Below are 16,916 nucleotides of genomic sequence, written 5' to 3'. Positions count from 1 at the left end.
ATATTTTGGTATATTTTTGTTTTTCGCAAGAAAATTGATGGTATGGTATCCTTAAAGAGCACTGATGTATTTCAAAATTCGTGAAAAAATCCTAAAAAAAAAATCATTATAATAGACACAGAAAACATATTTCGTAAAAATTTTTCAAAAGACTCGTAAAGTGCTTCCTTTCGAAGAAAGTTGGAACTATTGTAATATTCCTCACTTCTACTGATCATTCAATCGTTCTCTTAGCACCATATATTATTTTTGTCCCTACTCCTCTGGGCAAATATTGACAGATGAGTTGACGTTCGCTCTTTGGCTATAATTACAAAATTATGGCATTTAAGATATAAGTATAAGGAGCATTACAAGAAAAATATTGAAAATTTTTTAAGAATTTTAAGAGGCAAAAATTATACATTGTGATCCATCAGCAATAACAAATTTAATTATTATTCCGGAAAAGGGAGAGACAATAATGTAAATATGTACTACCATAATATCGGTTATATCACGAGAATCTTGCACACCAAAATCTATAAAAATCGTGCGATCTATTTTCGAGATAAATGAGACGTTCCATAATTAAAACTCTCTCTGTAGGTATGGATCCGTCCCTGGTGAGAATAAAACGTACATATTTTCCAAGAAAATTGTTATGACTTGGTGTTTTCTAATTCACCATTCAATCCCACAGAAAACAAATTGGAATAATTTGCCTCATAGAGAGAACATAACGGTAACCGAATAATTAGATTTAAATGTTTACTGAAACAGTTCCAGTTAAATAAATCATTTAATTATCAAGACTGATCTGCAAATCAGATTTCATTACACAGTTTTATATACATTCAGCGAAATGATATTCTCAATGTTAAGTAGCAATCTGTTGAAAATTGAAACGCTTACCCGCGGTCTCGGCTAGTACCTAAGCAATATCGGAGATGGGAATTTCTTCACGAGCAGTCGTATTTTTCGCTTCACAGCATGTATACACGGTCATTTGCAATAATACCAAAGATATGCATACGAAATGAGGCTCACGGCAATACGTAAGTAGATGAATGATGTCGGAAAAAATCAATTTATTTTTACCGATATAGCTTTCAGTCTGACATGCAGAACGTGATTTGATTGATATGCAAACAGCGTGAGATGAAATCTGAACTCCTCCATTTCTCGGCGAAAAATTATATGCAGTTAACAACAACATTAATTTCTGTAGGTCGAGACAGTCTCTGTATCGATTTTTAAGGGGGACATATTTATTTCTAATAGGTGCTTTGGTTTATTGTTCTCAATGAAGTACCTACTTTTGGAAATATTGAAAATACGTAATTGTATTTATCAATGGAAAAACGAAACTAATAAAAAATTTTCAATGGTCCTGCACATGAGGTTAGTATTATATTTTCATTTGAACCTTGTAACACCATTAAAAAAAATATCAGGGTATAGAACTTTATACTGAATTGAAATTCAATGCGAATTGTCTTATAGTTTTCGGGAAAAAAATCTATCATAATAAAATCTTTACATTTCTCCCAAATTAAAACGAAATCTGTTCGATCAATTAATTAAACATTTTTATTGACCACTTCGATACACTAGTAATTGTAAATACATGAATAAAATCCTATGTTTACAAGTTTACCTATCAATAATGGAAACTGTATAACGCCGACAAGAGGAAGTCATCATGAATGAATCATATGAATCAGAGTCATATACCGGGTGTCCCAAGTTATCGTATACAAGCAATATCTAGCTTATTTGCCAAGATAATAAAAAATTGCTTTGAATAACATCAAAGTACCTTTCCGTTCTTACATTTTACAGCCCTGTGGTAGCTACCCCTCACTTTTTATTTTCAAATAGCACCCCCTGTATGTTATCAGTGAAAATTGCATGTCATTCTATTTAGAATACTACGATAGTTGGTATTTTTTCAGTAATAACAAAAATATTGATATTTTGTGACTTCTTTTACGTTATTTAATTATCCTTATGAAAATGAAATGCCTCCACCCATGGTTGTACAAACTTCACATATGAGAAGTAGATGAATTAAAAAAAAAAAACAGATGTTTGTTATGACAAAAAACATGCTTTAAATGTTTCTTCGTTTTTTGAATTGTATAGTAGTAATTTTGGTTGCAATTCATACTTCACAAAAGGTTGATGTTTTTGTTGTTATTAATAAAAAAATAAGTATGTGCTATCGTTGTATTCCAAATAGAATGACACGCAATTTTCACTGACAATATACAGGGGGTGCCATTTGAAAATAAAGAGTGAGGGGCTGTCATATGTAAAAATATTTTTAATACATCATTGGAGAGGTACTTTGATGTTATTCAAAGCAATTTTTTTTTATTATCCTGTCAAATAAGCTAGATGTTGCCTGTATACGATAAGTTGAGGCACCAGGCACCCAGTTTAAGCTCTTTGAATTTTAACTTCATTTAAAGTTTCATGGATTCTCGTTTACCAATTTTTCAACTGAATTGAATCAATGCTGTAAAGAGTAGAGCAACATATATTTACGAGTATATAAAATTTCAATACACACCGGCAAAATAAGAGGAACGAACAAAATCTCAACAAAGTTTGTAGTTAATTTTTTCTTGGACACTTTGCCCGATTTTGCGGTTATATTCCCCTATTTTTATCGGTGTTTGAACGAAGAAAAAAGATGTATGCATTTTTTTCTTCGTTCAAACATTTTTCCGATCAATCAACTAAAAGTCAATAACTTTTTTTCATTCTGAAATTAATTTGCATCCTAGACATGACAAAGCTCATCATCAAGCAAAATCAAGTGTGCCATGTTGTTAAATTTACGTACTCATCTATCATCTCACGTATAATACAAAAAAGCCCCCCATCGTAATAAAAGTGACAACTTCATCAACACAATAACGAAAAAAAAAAACGAATCCCGAAATTCATGAGACTGCGCCAGATGCACGACACAGAAAAACACTCGGACAACTGTTGGGCAAAACATTGAAAAAATAGAGACACCCCAAAACGCAAAGCGAACCCCAATAGCGAGCTATTCATTAGATAACCGAAAAAACTGTATCGCGCTATTTAAATTGCTCTAGGGGATTACACTTGTAAAGGTCGATCGACACGGGTGGTGAACAAGGACAAGAGCGGTGATAATAGTGCACTTGATCGAACGATGTGCACTGCGCACCCCTGGCCCTACAGACAGATTCGTTAATGTGATTATTCGAGATTGCAACCCTTTAACATGATAGCAAACAAGTGTAAAGTGGGCGTGTGGGGGTTGTTTCTGCGGGAGTCATTGAACCACCCCTTGGGTTATTGCACTTGCCGTGGATGAAATCGAACAATTATCACTGGATTCTTTTGCTACTTCTTGTGCAGTGAAATATTTTTTATATTCATTTTCCTTTCATATAAATATAAAAAAATTGACAACTTTGTGTCCATTCCCCTCACAATAATATAGCTATATGATATATTTCATTTATTTTTGTTTTGGAATACAATCCCAATTATAAAAATAATAAAAATGACAAAATTAATAACCAACCAAAAAAAAATTCAAAATAACTAAAACTGTACAAATTGAGTAAACGGTTAACAAATTGAATGAAGAAATTTTCTTGTTAACAAGAGAGAAATCTATGACTACCTGATGTAATTGTTTTCTCTGTGAATCCTTACTAGAGAAAAAGTTACGTTTAGTTCCTTTGAAGTTGCTCAATTGCAACTTTTGTGAAGTAGGTATACAAGTGGTGAGTTGGTAAATTCAGTAATTTTCTTTGACACTGATGAGGAAAAGCTGTATTATTAAATACATAAATTCCGAAACGTACGTCTACCTTTATGTTAATTTAGTTTTTCAATTTGTTAACCGTTTACTCAATTTGTACAGTTTAAGTTAGTTTGAATTTTCTTTTGGTTGGTTATTAATTTTGTCATTTTTAGAATTGGAATTGTATTCTAAGACAAAAATAAACCAAATCATAAAGGTATATTATTCTGAGGGGAATGGACACAAGATATAATAATTTTACCGCAATGTTTTCCTCATAATAGATTCAGATTTTTTCATAAAAAATAAGAAAATTGGGAGAATTAGGAATTGTAACACTTTTTTCCCAAACATTTTATCATAATGCATTAAATTGTCTAAACTCAATGAAATTTGTTCAGCTTTGCACTGGAGATACTTCAATCATTTAGCATTCTCACCTTGATCACATAAGATTCCTCCCCAATTTGTGTCACAAATACATTGCCAAGAAGATCCGTTACAGTATCCATGTTTACATCCTGGATATGGCTCACACTGATCGCAGAAGTCTCCTCGCCATCCTGGTCGACAACTAAAAAGAGATTGTATAAAAAAATCATCCAATATTTTCCAATAATTTTATGAACACTCAATAAGACCAAGTAGAACTGAATAAAATAACATCAGCATAAGCTTCTTTAATGGCTTGAAAATGCCCGCCATTTATCCCTTATTTGACTCATTAACAAATATACAGGGTGTTCCTACATCGGAGGTACAAACATAAAACAGGGATTTCCTGGATAATTTTAAGAAAAAGCTGAAGAACATAAGGTCGATAGCTCCCGACTTTAAATCAATAAAGACATTTTCTCTCTCTTTAAGAAAAAAATTTCTATAAACATGGGCTCGGAAACACTCTGTTTTCGTTATACAGGACAGTAATTGTAAAGTAAGAATTTTTTCTCATAGCATCTGCACTCTACAAGATATTCAACTGGAATTTGGCATAGTTATTCCTATTTAGTGTTTGCATCACGTGATATGCTTATTTCGGTTGAAAATCTACAGAGTGACATTTTTTCTGCTAACTTTTTTTCACCAGAACTTTTTTTTATCATAGAAATCCAGTTAAAAAACAATGTTTCATAAAGATTTCATGAACTCGGATACTTATCATAAAAAAGTCTCTGATTATAGAGGAATAAGTAGATATACCAATTTTGCGGCTAAATCTGTTGAATAGGACTAGTATGGTGAGTTACTGCTTTGCGAAAGTATTAGCGATTGGAAACTGGAATTTTTTCGAAAGTCCCTATTCGCAAACAAACTTTATCACACCGCTTTTACGTCCGTGGATAACAGCCTGTTTCCGTTTTATTTCACAGCGCGTTTGCATTTCCGCCCTTTAAAAACTCCGATAATAACTCGGCTGGAAGCCCAAGGTGTGAATTTGTCACAGCCATACTGACAATGCTGCGATCTCGAGGCAAAAACGAGATATTTCATTATTATAATGTACACGGAAAATTAACCGGATTCTGAGAATTGCCTATTCATTTCAGAAAATATTTATGTGGAAGTTATTTCTCTCGGTACTCGCGTAGTGTGTAGTTATCCATTACCTCTCACGCTACTGGAATTATTATTCACTCCATTATCTCATTATAAATCATTTCGTGGATTTTTAATTGGGGAAAAATTCCTGAGAAGTCATATCACATGATTTGTTCCTTATAGAGGATAAGCTTCCGAGCTCGAACCTACACCTTTCTATTCAACTTGCAACGTTATGCAAAAAATCGTATGCATCTTGTGCAACAACGAGCTAGCTCTTTAGAAAGTTTATTTATAAACACTTCATTCAAGAACTGGTATAAGAACTGACCAACTGGAAATTTATGAGAACTGAGCAAAGGTATAACGTTCCAACAGTCAAAAAACACAGTTTCATTTTTTAGTCCCCATCACAATCAAAGAAAAAGTATTTTCCATAGAGTAATAAACATAGATAGAGAGAGTATACACAATTTTTACATGTCCCCAACATGGTTAGATTACGTTGTAGGATTGTGATTCTAATCCACAATTTTACTATATCGTTATGAATGTATATTTCATTTTATATTATATTGAAAGAAATATATTCATTTGAGTGATACCCGATTGAATATGAAAATTTGAATATTTGGAATCCGATACTTTTCCTAATTGTCGAATTTATAATAAGCAGAATATTTATTATTTTCTGTACCTACCTGCTGAAATCCAAGGTTTGGCAACTTTTGCTCTCCTAATTTCATCGGTTGTTTCACGTCGTTTGGTGCGCTTGAAGTTTGTTTTCTGAATTTCTGATATATTTAGGTATTTATTTCAATATATTTTGAGTTAATATCAAACGTTGATTCACTCTTGGACATGAGAAATGCGTTCTTTATAGAGAAACTCGCGAAATGAGCGAAGTATCTTCTCACTGATATGTTTTCATTTCCGCGCGCTTCATGTCAAATTTGATAGTTCATGGTGGGGAGAAAATTTGCTTACTGGAAATGACATATGCTCCCTCTATCTATGTTTATTACTCTGAGGGATTTTCCAATAGAAGGCTTCATTTGGAATAGACTGCTATCTGGGAAACTTTCACTTTTGAAGCTGTCATGTTTTGGCTTTTGACATTAAAAACAGTACCATTACTAAAAATGGAACGATAGACGTCTTAAATGTTCGATGTTATCTTACATTCGAAGGCAAAATTTCAACTCGATAGAATCCGTATTTTTCAAATCTGTTCGGGTATTAACCTCTTGAAATTATATATGTTATATACGTCTTGCTAGAGCTTTTCATGCATATAAGAACAGTAGAGAGAGATTATTGAGTAAGGTCCAGTAAAAGAATCTTCTGCTTTTCATTCAAACTTCGGAGAAAATAATTTATGCATTTAAGAATTAGGAGTTCTGAATCAAACCATAAAACTCATGCGTGAAGCTCACTACTCGAGCAAAAACGTTCTAAAGTGTCCTATAAAGAAAGGTATAAAAAACAATTTGAAGACGGAGTAATTGACATGATTCCTTCCTGTTGTTTTCTGGAGGACGATTTATCCGACTCAGCAATCGACGTTCAATTTATTCGACGTTAAGAGGCTGACAAAATGGAGCTGATTGCAGAAAAAAGAAAAAAAAGACGAGCTTGCTTTATTGATTTCCATTTATGAGTGACGGATAGAGTATTCAATATTGAAGACAAATCACTTTGGGATTTTCTCATTACCGATAGGAGGATCGTTTTCATCAGAATGTAACCGTAAAAGGAAGAAACCAGATTTCTTGGCGACAGTAATCAATCATAAGATTTTTACGATTTTTGTATGAAGACCCGAAAAAATTTCATTAATGCGGAGAGTTATATAGTCTTGTCATGATGAACCATTGAAATAAGGCAAAAGAAGCGAATGTCTAGACTTCAGAATGTGTAAAAAACAACGAGGTAATTGAAAAAAGCGCAAGGGACTATATCATTTTTGTTTCTTAGTTGATCTTCAGGAGATCTAGGAATTGATCAAATCTCTAAAAATATATACCTAATGGGGTATGAAGAGTATGGCAAAGATAATTCTCTCATTTCAAAAAGCAGTTAAAGCTGAATACATGAAAAAGTACAAGGATCATAAACTATGGGCCATTTGACTTTATCTAATTTTGAAAATTATGTTGTGAAACAGTGGCTTCCAATTTCATTACATTTATTGCCTTGTGATTTCTTTTTTGGTATTTTTGGTATCAGGACACATTACATTTAAAGCAGTAGTCACGTGAGTATAACATCAGAAGAACTTCAAAAAAAGACTTATACATCATTGATTTTGAATCTTTTCTATTCATAATAATTTATTTACCTCTTGAGCCGTGCAATATCACCCATTCCAGAAATGTAACAAGCCAAAACACTGATATGTAAAAATTATATATAATTATTTCATCAAATGTCTAAGTGATAGTTAACTAGAAGTTGTAACCCTGTCATTCTTTTTGTAATAACGAACACCTATGGGAACTGCAGAACAATTGCTTGTTACATCAGATAGATGAAATTCGGTTGTTTATGATGAAAGTGATCCTAACAGTGATTGAGACGTGCCCGCAACTAGAAATTTGTGTTGTAGAAACTGTAACAGATCCCTGGAATGACTAATTACGGGAATAATCAAAACAATACTCTCATTGTCTTCGGGTCACCATGCTTAATGATAGTGATTCATTCACGTGAACGATTAGAAAAACAACCTTAATTAGACGGTCATTAGCAGTAGAGCCATGAGAGATCGAGAAAGACCGAAACAGTAGTGGAAACTAGAAGGGATTATCATAATTCTCCACGAATGGAAAGAATTTAACGAATTAAATTGTACTGGAACGATTTGCGATGGTTAACAGTGGCGACTCGTCAAAGGAAATGGTTGTGAAATAAAAATGGACTTTTCCCAACAATACAGGGAGCTAAATTTACCAGTACAAACGACCACAAGATTCTATTAATATTTCCATAAAAAAATGTCCGTCAATATACATTTTTTCTCGACTTCTTTTTTTTGATTTTTTCGTGTTTTGGAAAACATAGTAACTATAAAATAAGATATAACTTTGATTGACCCCCTTATCATCATGATTCCAATGATGAATGTTTGAGTGGTTTCAATTTGGAAAAATTCACCATTCAAACATTTTGACAAAAAAATCGAATTTTTTATATGTCCACAGTGTCACTTTGCAAAAATGATTATACATTTGGATTTATGGATAAAAAACTGACAGTTATTTTAGTGAGGTAATATTAGGCCAATTGAAAAGTACCTGGTCTGATACACAGATGGCGGTGCTAGTATTAAATCCATAAGTTTAAAAGTGGTGAAATGAGCACCGTAGACGGCGAACGCAGTGGACTCCCAAAAGAGGCTGTCACCGACGAAAAAATAAAAAAAGATCACAAAATAATTTTGAATGACCTCGAAGTGAAGTTGATCGACATAGCAGACATTGTGAATATATCATCTGAAGGTGTACATCATATCATTCACGAATATTTTCACATGAGAAAACTGTGTGCAAAATGGGTGCCGCGCAAGCTTACAATCGATCAAGAGCAACAACGTTTTAATGATTCTGAACAGTGTTTGAAGCTGTTTAACTGGAATAAACCTAAATTTTTGCGTAAATATGTGACAATGGATGAAACATGGCTCCATCATTTCACTCCGGAATCCAATTGATAGTCAGCTGAGTGGACTGCAAACGATGAACCGAATCCAAACCGAGGAAAAACACAACAGTCAGCTGGCAAGGTTATGGCATCGGTATTCTGGGATGCGCAAGGTATAATATTTATTGATTACCTCCAAAAAGGCCAGACCATCAACAGCGATTATTATATATAATAGCGTTATTGGGTCGTTCAAAAGATGAAATCGTTAAAAAACGGCCCCATTTCAAGAAAAAGAACAATGACAAAATTGCATGAATTGGGCTTCGAATTGCTTCAGCATCAACTTTTTTCGCCAGATCTGGCCCCCAGCGACTTTTTCCTGTTCTTAGACCTCAAAAGAATGCTCGCTGGAAAGAAATTTAGCGCCAGTGAAGAAGTAATCGCCGAAACTAAGGCCTATTTTGAAGCGAAAGACAAATCGTATTACAAAATGGTATCGAAAAGTTGGAAGATCGCTATAATCGGTGTATCGCCCTGGAAGGGTTGATATGTTGAATAATAAAATCGAATTTTGCCAAAAAAATGTGTTTTACTATGGTAGATTGGGGAGATTTTCAATTGACCTGTTATTCTCATTTCGAAAATTATTGTGGTATCATAGATTGGAGGAGAAGAATTTACCGGTTTTTCAGAATAGCTTTTTTTAAATAAATAATAATGAGAGTAAGTGATGAACGGCGACATAAAAACCGACATAGAGGAAAAATATTAATTCGTAGTTTTGACAAATTATACTGAAAAATTATTAAAGAACAAGTCGTGATGAAAATAAGAAGAAAAAATGGAGTTGATCAAGATGGCCCAATGAGGAAGTGTGATTATATTAAAAAACAACAATATTAATGATTTTCAAAAAATCTAACTCTTTTTACAGAACAATTTTTTTTCGTGAAAAAACTGAAAAAATCCAACATTCCAAATTCTAGGCACCCATTTCAACGAGCCTTCTCTGATGATAATGCAATTCAGTAAATTGAATTGAAATTGAAGCACACAGCTGAAACCGCTAGAGGTAATCGTCTTGTAATTGCTTAGGTAGCTACCGTGGTCGGCGGTCGATTATACCCTAGCCTCAGGCATCGAGTTCTCAGTCGTTTTTACATTCGAAAAGCTTATTTTTTGCCTTATCATCTTCTGTCAGTCATTGTTGTCCGAAGTAGTTAAATGTGATTCATTTATTATGTCGACTGAATAACCTCGTGTTGGGGCTCAAGACTGAAACATTGTGGAAGATCTATCTAGACGGAAAGCCATTGTAGAAGTAGATTTCACGACGAAGAATTACTCTTTGCTTTCGTTGAACAGTTTTCAGTTGGAAATACCGAAATGATGTAAGAGGCAACATTCCAATTAGCAAATAAACTTATGTTATTGGAAGATTCGCTAGGCGTAGAAAGTGCTCTTTTCTGAAGCAGCGTACAAGTCCTCTATCTTCAAGTCTAATAAATACAACCAATAGATAAACTATGTCGTCGTATATTCTTCACTGAAATTTATGTGGCATTCAATCTTTGCTCCTTAATGAGGATTATTAGATGAGTATTTTACTTCTCTGGGTACAGAGTAATTTGCATTTAATGTGCATGAAATTCATGAAAGCGGTTTGTAACATAAACTCATCTATAACACACGAGTATTACGTCTGCAACAAATTTCGCTACATCATAAATTGTTAGGAATAAATTCCATAGAACTGACAAGTACCTCTCAAAATCTACATAGTTAATAATATTTTCTGAAATCCATAGTGTTCCATGCTGATCGAAATTTATCTTCCAAGTAAATTTCAAGCTTTGTGTTATTTATTCGAGTGTTCTGCGTGGCTTTCTGTTAGCAGATTCTTTTAATAGTCACAACATCTATAATTTTGTAATTTGCTTCTGCGATGATGGCTCTCAAGTTGTAACGTAGAAATTACAGAGAGGAAAGAATTAGGAAGCATAGTGCCATACCTTTTTGCAGAGTATTTTTCGTTTTTTTTTCCTGAGGACTACTATACAGTGTGTCAATTTGAAAAACTACCACTCTTTATATCGCAACCCCCATGCAAAAGTACGTATTAAACTTTGATCCATATGGGGACATTTTATAGGCTTGGTTTCAATCAATTTATATTAACCCTGTAGGCTAGATCACACAATCACTAAAATCTTAAATGGAAAAGGGAGTTTAGAGACACCTTGTTTTAAAGGTTTTTCAATTGCCTTTGCAAAACTTGCATTTGACTATTTCTGTCAATACTAATACGAAAAATAAAACAATCGTAGAAGAGTTAGTAACATTTTATAGCGAGATATTGAAGGTGATGCCTTCTTAAATTGTCATACTGTATAAATGTACATAGGAAATAAATATTGGTTCAGTCTTTTACAAAAGATGGTCATTATCTGAATGAACACCCACTTTTTTGTGAATATGGTACTAAAGAAGAACTTAGGGATTTGAAATAATCAAGGTTATTTTCTAATCATTTTCACATCAGTACTTTTCTCGATCAATTTATCATTTAGTGGACTGCAACTTCAAATAAGGACAAGTTTAAAATTAAAATACGATTGGTAAAACTTTACATGATAGTCGAAGTGTAAAGAATGTATGCTATTATATGTTGTTCTTGCATAACTTCTTGAGATTCCTCAGTTTCTCTTTGAACGTCGTCGGATGTAAAATTTTCGTGAAAGTCCAACCTCACTCTGACTTCCTCGTAATTCTATTCGACCTTATCATAGACAGATCATTTCTACGTATGTTTCGTATTTACTGTTAGGGAGCAATCAAGTCCGCAATGTTGGTATTAATTCGGTGCCCATTGGAGGTTAGGATAATTGGATTAATTGATGGGAGCCGATCACGACTTCGCCATTATAGATAAGTAGACGAATTGGGCCGTGATCGTCTAACTTTGTTTGTGTTATGATACGATTTGTTCGCGAGTTGTTCGGACCATGTTAACTGTTAATGCAGACGAATTAAGACACGATTATTGGCTAATGCTAGGTTTACCGAATTATAGAAGGCAAGGAATGTGAAATGATTCAATGTTATTAGGTGCTTTGTATCTTTCTCAGCATTTCGTATATATAGTTATCACCTTCGGATCTTGTGTTCAACACGCAAAACTGGAGCTCCAATTCAGAGCAATCTTGATAAGGATTTTTTTTTCGCGAAATCTGTGGGATACTTACTTGCATTCTTCTGGATTATCGCATTTACCATGGAGCGGATGACATCCTCGTTTGCATACAGCTGTAAGAAGAGAAAAACTTCGATAAACTTCTGCATTCTTTTTATTTCTCGGAAGTTGATATAGAGAGTAAAGAAACAAATGGTTGGTATCTATATTCGATACGTGAAAAATCTATTACCGAAGTGTGAATTTAGTCTTTAATGGAAATCCGAAAGAAATTTGTGATTTTGGAAGCAACCAGGATGACAAGCTAACGATATGAAATATTTCATATAGAATCAATATAATACAGAATCAAAATGGCTACAGTATAGTGAACTTCAGATGATGTAAAATTTATTCGAAAACTTTTAGACCTGATTATTAGTTTCCATAAAAATTAGTTATAATTATGAAGCAAACATTATTCTTTGAGGTTTTGATGTTTCCCTCGAGATTTTTGAATGAATAAATAAAAAAAAATCATTCGGTATATCGGAATTTGCTCATTTGCTGTTCTTAATTTTTGTGAAATTGAATGTAAGGAATTTTGGCGTTGGCAAACAACATCTTGGTAGCAGATACTGTAAATAATCCAGAAAACTGGATAATGCAAAACTTAAATTTTTTGTATTATGAAAAGAAATTACCTGAAATATATCCATAATAATTACTAGGAAAATGTTTTCACTTACCAACATCACAAGTGGTTCCTTTCCATCCATCTATGCATTCTTTATCTCCGTTGGCGTCACAGATATAATGGCCAAATTTATCGTCCCTTGGCCTACAGAATTTCGTGCAGGTTGCGTTGTAATAATGTGAATCGCATTTCACTCTCACCCTGTATGTGAGACTCGCTCGTGGTCCTTTATGGTTGAGGGTGTGCCATTCCGCACTGGGATCTATGATTCCTGAATAAGTTGCCTCGTCGATGATTTCTTGATTTCCTGTAGATGAAGAATAAACATTTTAAGTTTATTTACATCTGATTGGAATTTTACATGAATTTTGAAAAATTATGAAAAACAAGTGGAAAATATTTTAATATTCATATTTTGATTTCAATAAATGTATTATTTATTATTCAATTAACATCATTTTTTGTATTCGAAACATATTTTTCCATTTCCAAATCAATTCAAAGTTTCTGTAATTTTCTTTCTCCACAATTGTTTTTTTATCTTTGTGATGACTTTCGACAGAGTTTTATGATATGGGGACCTATCACACCTAACTACTATGCACCTGTTATTACTTTTCAATTTGCATTTTTTCATATTTTCAAAGTAAAAAATAATTATATTGAAACACAATATGTGTAGACTATAGATAAATCTTAGGGCCTCTTGCGCCAAACTACTTCGCAACTTTACTTGTCTTTCACTTCGCACATTCTTAATTTTGGGTAATTGTGCGCAACGTAATTCATCTGAAAAGTTAAAAAAAGCGAGCGAGAAGTTACTAAGTTGTTTGAAACAAAAAGCCCCAAATAGAAATATTATTAATCTGATGAAGACAGTATAATATGAATTGATTCTCATAACATGAATGCGGGAACGACAACCATTAAGAATCCATTTACACATCTCAAACGTACATTGAGCATTACTCTGATATTCATTAAGTGCCTTTCAATAAGTATTCGAAGCAACACTATTATGTGATTATGAATAAACCGGATAACTAGCTTCATTAAAGACTCGATATACAGCGAGACACATATTGAAATATTCGCATTCATGAAATGAATGAATGTAGAAAAATTGCTCTTTATGCAATCAGCAAAATTCTATTTGAGGTTGAGCACTTTGGAATCTATAAAAACATCCTCGAGATTGAATTCAGTTCTGGCCAATGACATACAGAATAAGTGAAGGAATGCGCATTTTTGAATTTTCGGAAAACTATGATAAGTACCTAAATCAACCAAACATAACTTAGAAAACAATGATATAAAATACACGGTGTTCCAAAATTGGAGGTACCAACTAAAATGGGAGATTCCTCAGATAACTTTAAGAAAAAGAGTTATATATACATGGGCCCACAAAGTCTTTTTTTGTGATAACATCTGCATATATTATATATAATATTATCTGCATAGATATTCAACCTAAATTCGGCATAGATAGTGCAGATTAGAGTTAATATCACGTGATATGCCAATTTCAAAAGTAAATCTACAGACTGAAGTTTTTTTTTTCTGGAGCAGTGCCCGCTTTTTTCCTCCAGAACTTTTTCATGGTGCACCAATGGTAGTGTGAAAACAATATGAAAAGAAACTTTGATTTGGTACTAAACTTTTTTGTTCATTATAATTTTGTCCTATCTGCAACCGATTTTAGAAAAACAACCAAACACTTACCTTCCTCAAGAAATTTTGATTTCCGGATTCAATATTTCAAAATATAAACTGTGACAATTTGAGGGGTGTAGTCATTTTCTTTCTCCAACGATTATGGAAGTTTATAACAAACGAGAAGATTTCTGAACGTCGATATTGATTTCTATCAAAGGAAGTGAGTGTACAATAAAATTTTTGTCCGTCCGATAGTGACAAAGATGGAGCTTTCTTTCCTTTCAACCTGAATCATCTACATTGTTTTCGTCGTCAACAATAGTTCATTACAATCTTTCATTGAATGAACCGATAGAAAACAGGCAAGTGTTTTGCCGCTCTTTGGAGATAACATCTCTTCCTCTTGAAGATTTCAGTCACATAACCATTGATGAAGTCCCCCGCGTACATACGTGCAATTTCCGTCCTGGCAAGATCAAAGACCATAAACGTAATCTATACCCCGCGTATTTCAGTTAACTCCTTTTGTTCCATTATTGCTTATCGTCAGTAGGTCAGTAGCATACTATTGTTCGTACAGACCCGCGCAAAAAAGGAAGAAGGATGAATCAGTCCTGTAGTAGTTGTTGTGTAGTGGGCCGAAAGAACCGAGTCCAACCTTTTAAATATGAATGAATGAACAACGAGTGAATGATAAACGTGCACGACTGTCCTAAGGGTGTGTATCAGGTGGGCTGATATTCCCAATTATGGGATTTCCTCAGGCAAGGACGGTTTTACGGAGGTAAAACGAAAGTGTCATGCTATCTATCTTCATTCAGAAACCAGAATATACGTAAACATGGAATACGGTATGGCTTGAATTGTTATTGACAGGAAACATATGTGTTAGATGTTTCCAGAAAACTTAACTTTCGTCACAAAAAACAACAAAAAGCATTATGAACTAATGAAATAATTACCATTCCACGAAAACGAAAAAAATGAAATATTCACAATTTTACATTCAATATTTTTATAATTAAGTTTCGTAGTTATTGGTAAAGTGACTTAATAAAACACAGTGGCGACACGAGTGGTCTCGTTTTTGATTGGCTGCCGGTTTCTGGGCCTAAATATGGCGGCTTTTTCTTTACATTCTCCGTTTACCTGATTTTTGGGATTCATTCGGAATTTAAGGCCCATTTTTTACTGTAGTAGCATAGTATAAGGAAAGGATAGTAAGCCAACCGCAGTTTGACGGCAAGGAAATAGTCACCAGGGGTCATTACTGTAGTTGGATTTGGATTTGGAGAAGTAACTCGATAATAGATGGCACTGAATCATGAGCTATAGATGGCGCAGAAACAATACGATAATTCATTCAGTGGCGTGGTTGAAAAGGGGTCGCATGACATTGCCAACAATTTTTATGTTATCACAAATACACGCCACTGGCGTAAATGCTTATTACAGAGTAGAAAAAATATCAAAATATAGAAATCTTCTGACCACTCTATTTCAAATATTTTAGTTCTTCAAAATAACACCGATTTTTCCAGAGGGCTCCACTTTACGGACCAATTTTTGACAGTAAAATTCGAGTAAAACGTGAGTACAACTAGATGGCGCTCAACATCAACAAAATGAAAAAAGCACTACACTGGCTTACTATCCTTTCCTTATACTATGGTAGTAGGTATTCTTCAGTTGAATAAATTTGTTCCATATGCAAATCTATCAGCCTCAATAATTTTAATTTTGACGAAGTTTAGTCAATCGTATTATTAAGTTCTATGGCTAAGCCTCGTTCCATTCGCCATTTTTAGGCTCAATTTGAACGTATTGTTGCTACTGTGTTTTATGAAGTCATTGTACTTATTGGGAATAAGAATTTGTTCTACAGTTACATTATTTTTGAGCACTTGTTTCCTCAACAGATCGATCTTACATTTCGTCGTAATCTCTCTAATTTTCGAATTAAATGAGGAATGTTCAAAAGCTCCTAATAAGTCAACGACTTCATCATTTTTTCATTAAATTTTCTTATAAGCTAATAGGATAATTAAAAAATTATAAAAGAAACTACTTTCATATTACATCTATGCTTGGTTTCCATCATTTCTCAGGAACGTCTAGAAGGCAAGGCGTAAAGCTGACAAACGAATTTTTTTGTAGATTTTTTTTTGAGCATCCCAAAATGTAAACTATGACATTATAAGGAAAATAATAGGTTTCATCTTGATATGAAACTTTATTCTAAGAGGAATCATTGAAATTGTAATCATACTTCAGTGTTCAAAGAAGGAACTAGTAATTTCTAAACATGAACAACTAAACAGAAAGTTAAAAACAGTTGAGTAACAATGAGGTACGATTACATGGAAATGAAAATAAAGTTATTCTATCTTATTATTCTTATTCGAATAACAGTACTGGGTTTTCCC

At 33.4% G+C, this 16,916-nt stretch overlaps 1 protein-coding gene across 2 annotated transcripts in view; it reads right to left on the bottom strand.

The window, feature by feature from the left end:
* LOC123670549 (protein jagged-1b) overlaps positions 1–16,916 on the bottom strand; it is a 173,831-nt gene that overhangs the window by 23,734 nt on the left and 133,181 nt on the right. For both annotated transcript variants that reach the window (XM_045604037.1, XM_045604038.1), the window contains exons 4-6: positions 12,884–13,138; positions 12,208–12,268; positions 4,219–4,352 (exon numbers count right to left, since the gene is read on the bottom strand). In XM_045604037.1, coding sequence (XP_045459993.1) covers positions 4,219–4,352; positions 12,208–12,268; positions 12,884–13,138 — 450 coding nt within the window. The remainder of the gene's footprint in view (positions 1–4,218; positions 4,353–12,207; positions 12,269–12,883; positions 13,139–16,916) is intronic.

Source organism: Harmonia axyridis, chromosome 1, assembly GCF_914767665.1.
Source record: "Harmonia axyridis chromosome 1, icHarAxyr1.1, whole genome shotgun sequence".
NCBI lineage: Eukaryota > Metazoa > Arthropoda > Insecta > Coleoptera > Coccinellidae > Harmonia > Harmonia axyridis.
This window is presented reverse-complemented; position numbering and strand designations above follow the sequence as displayed.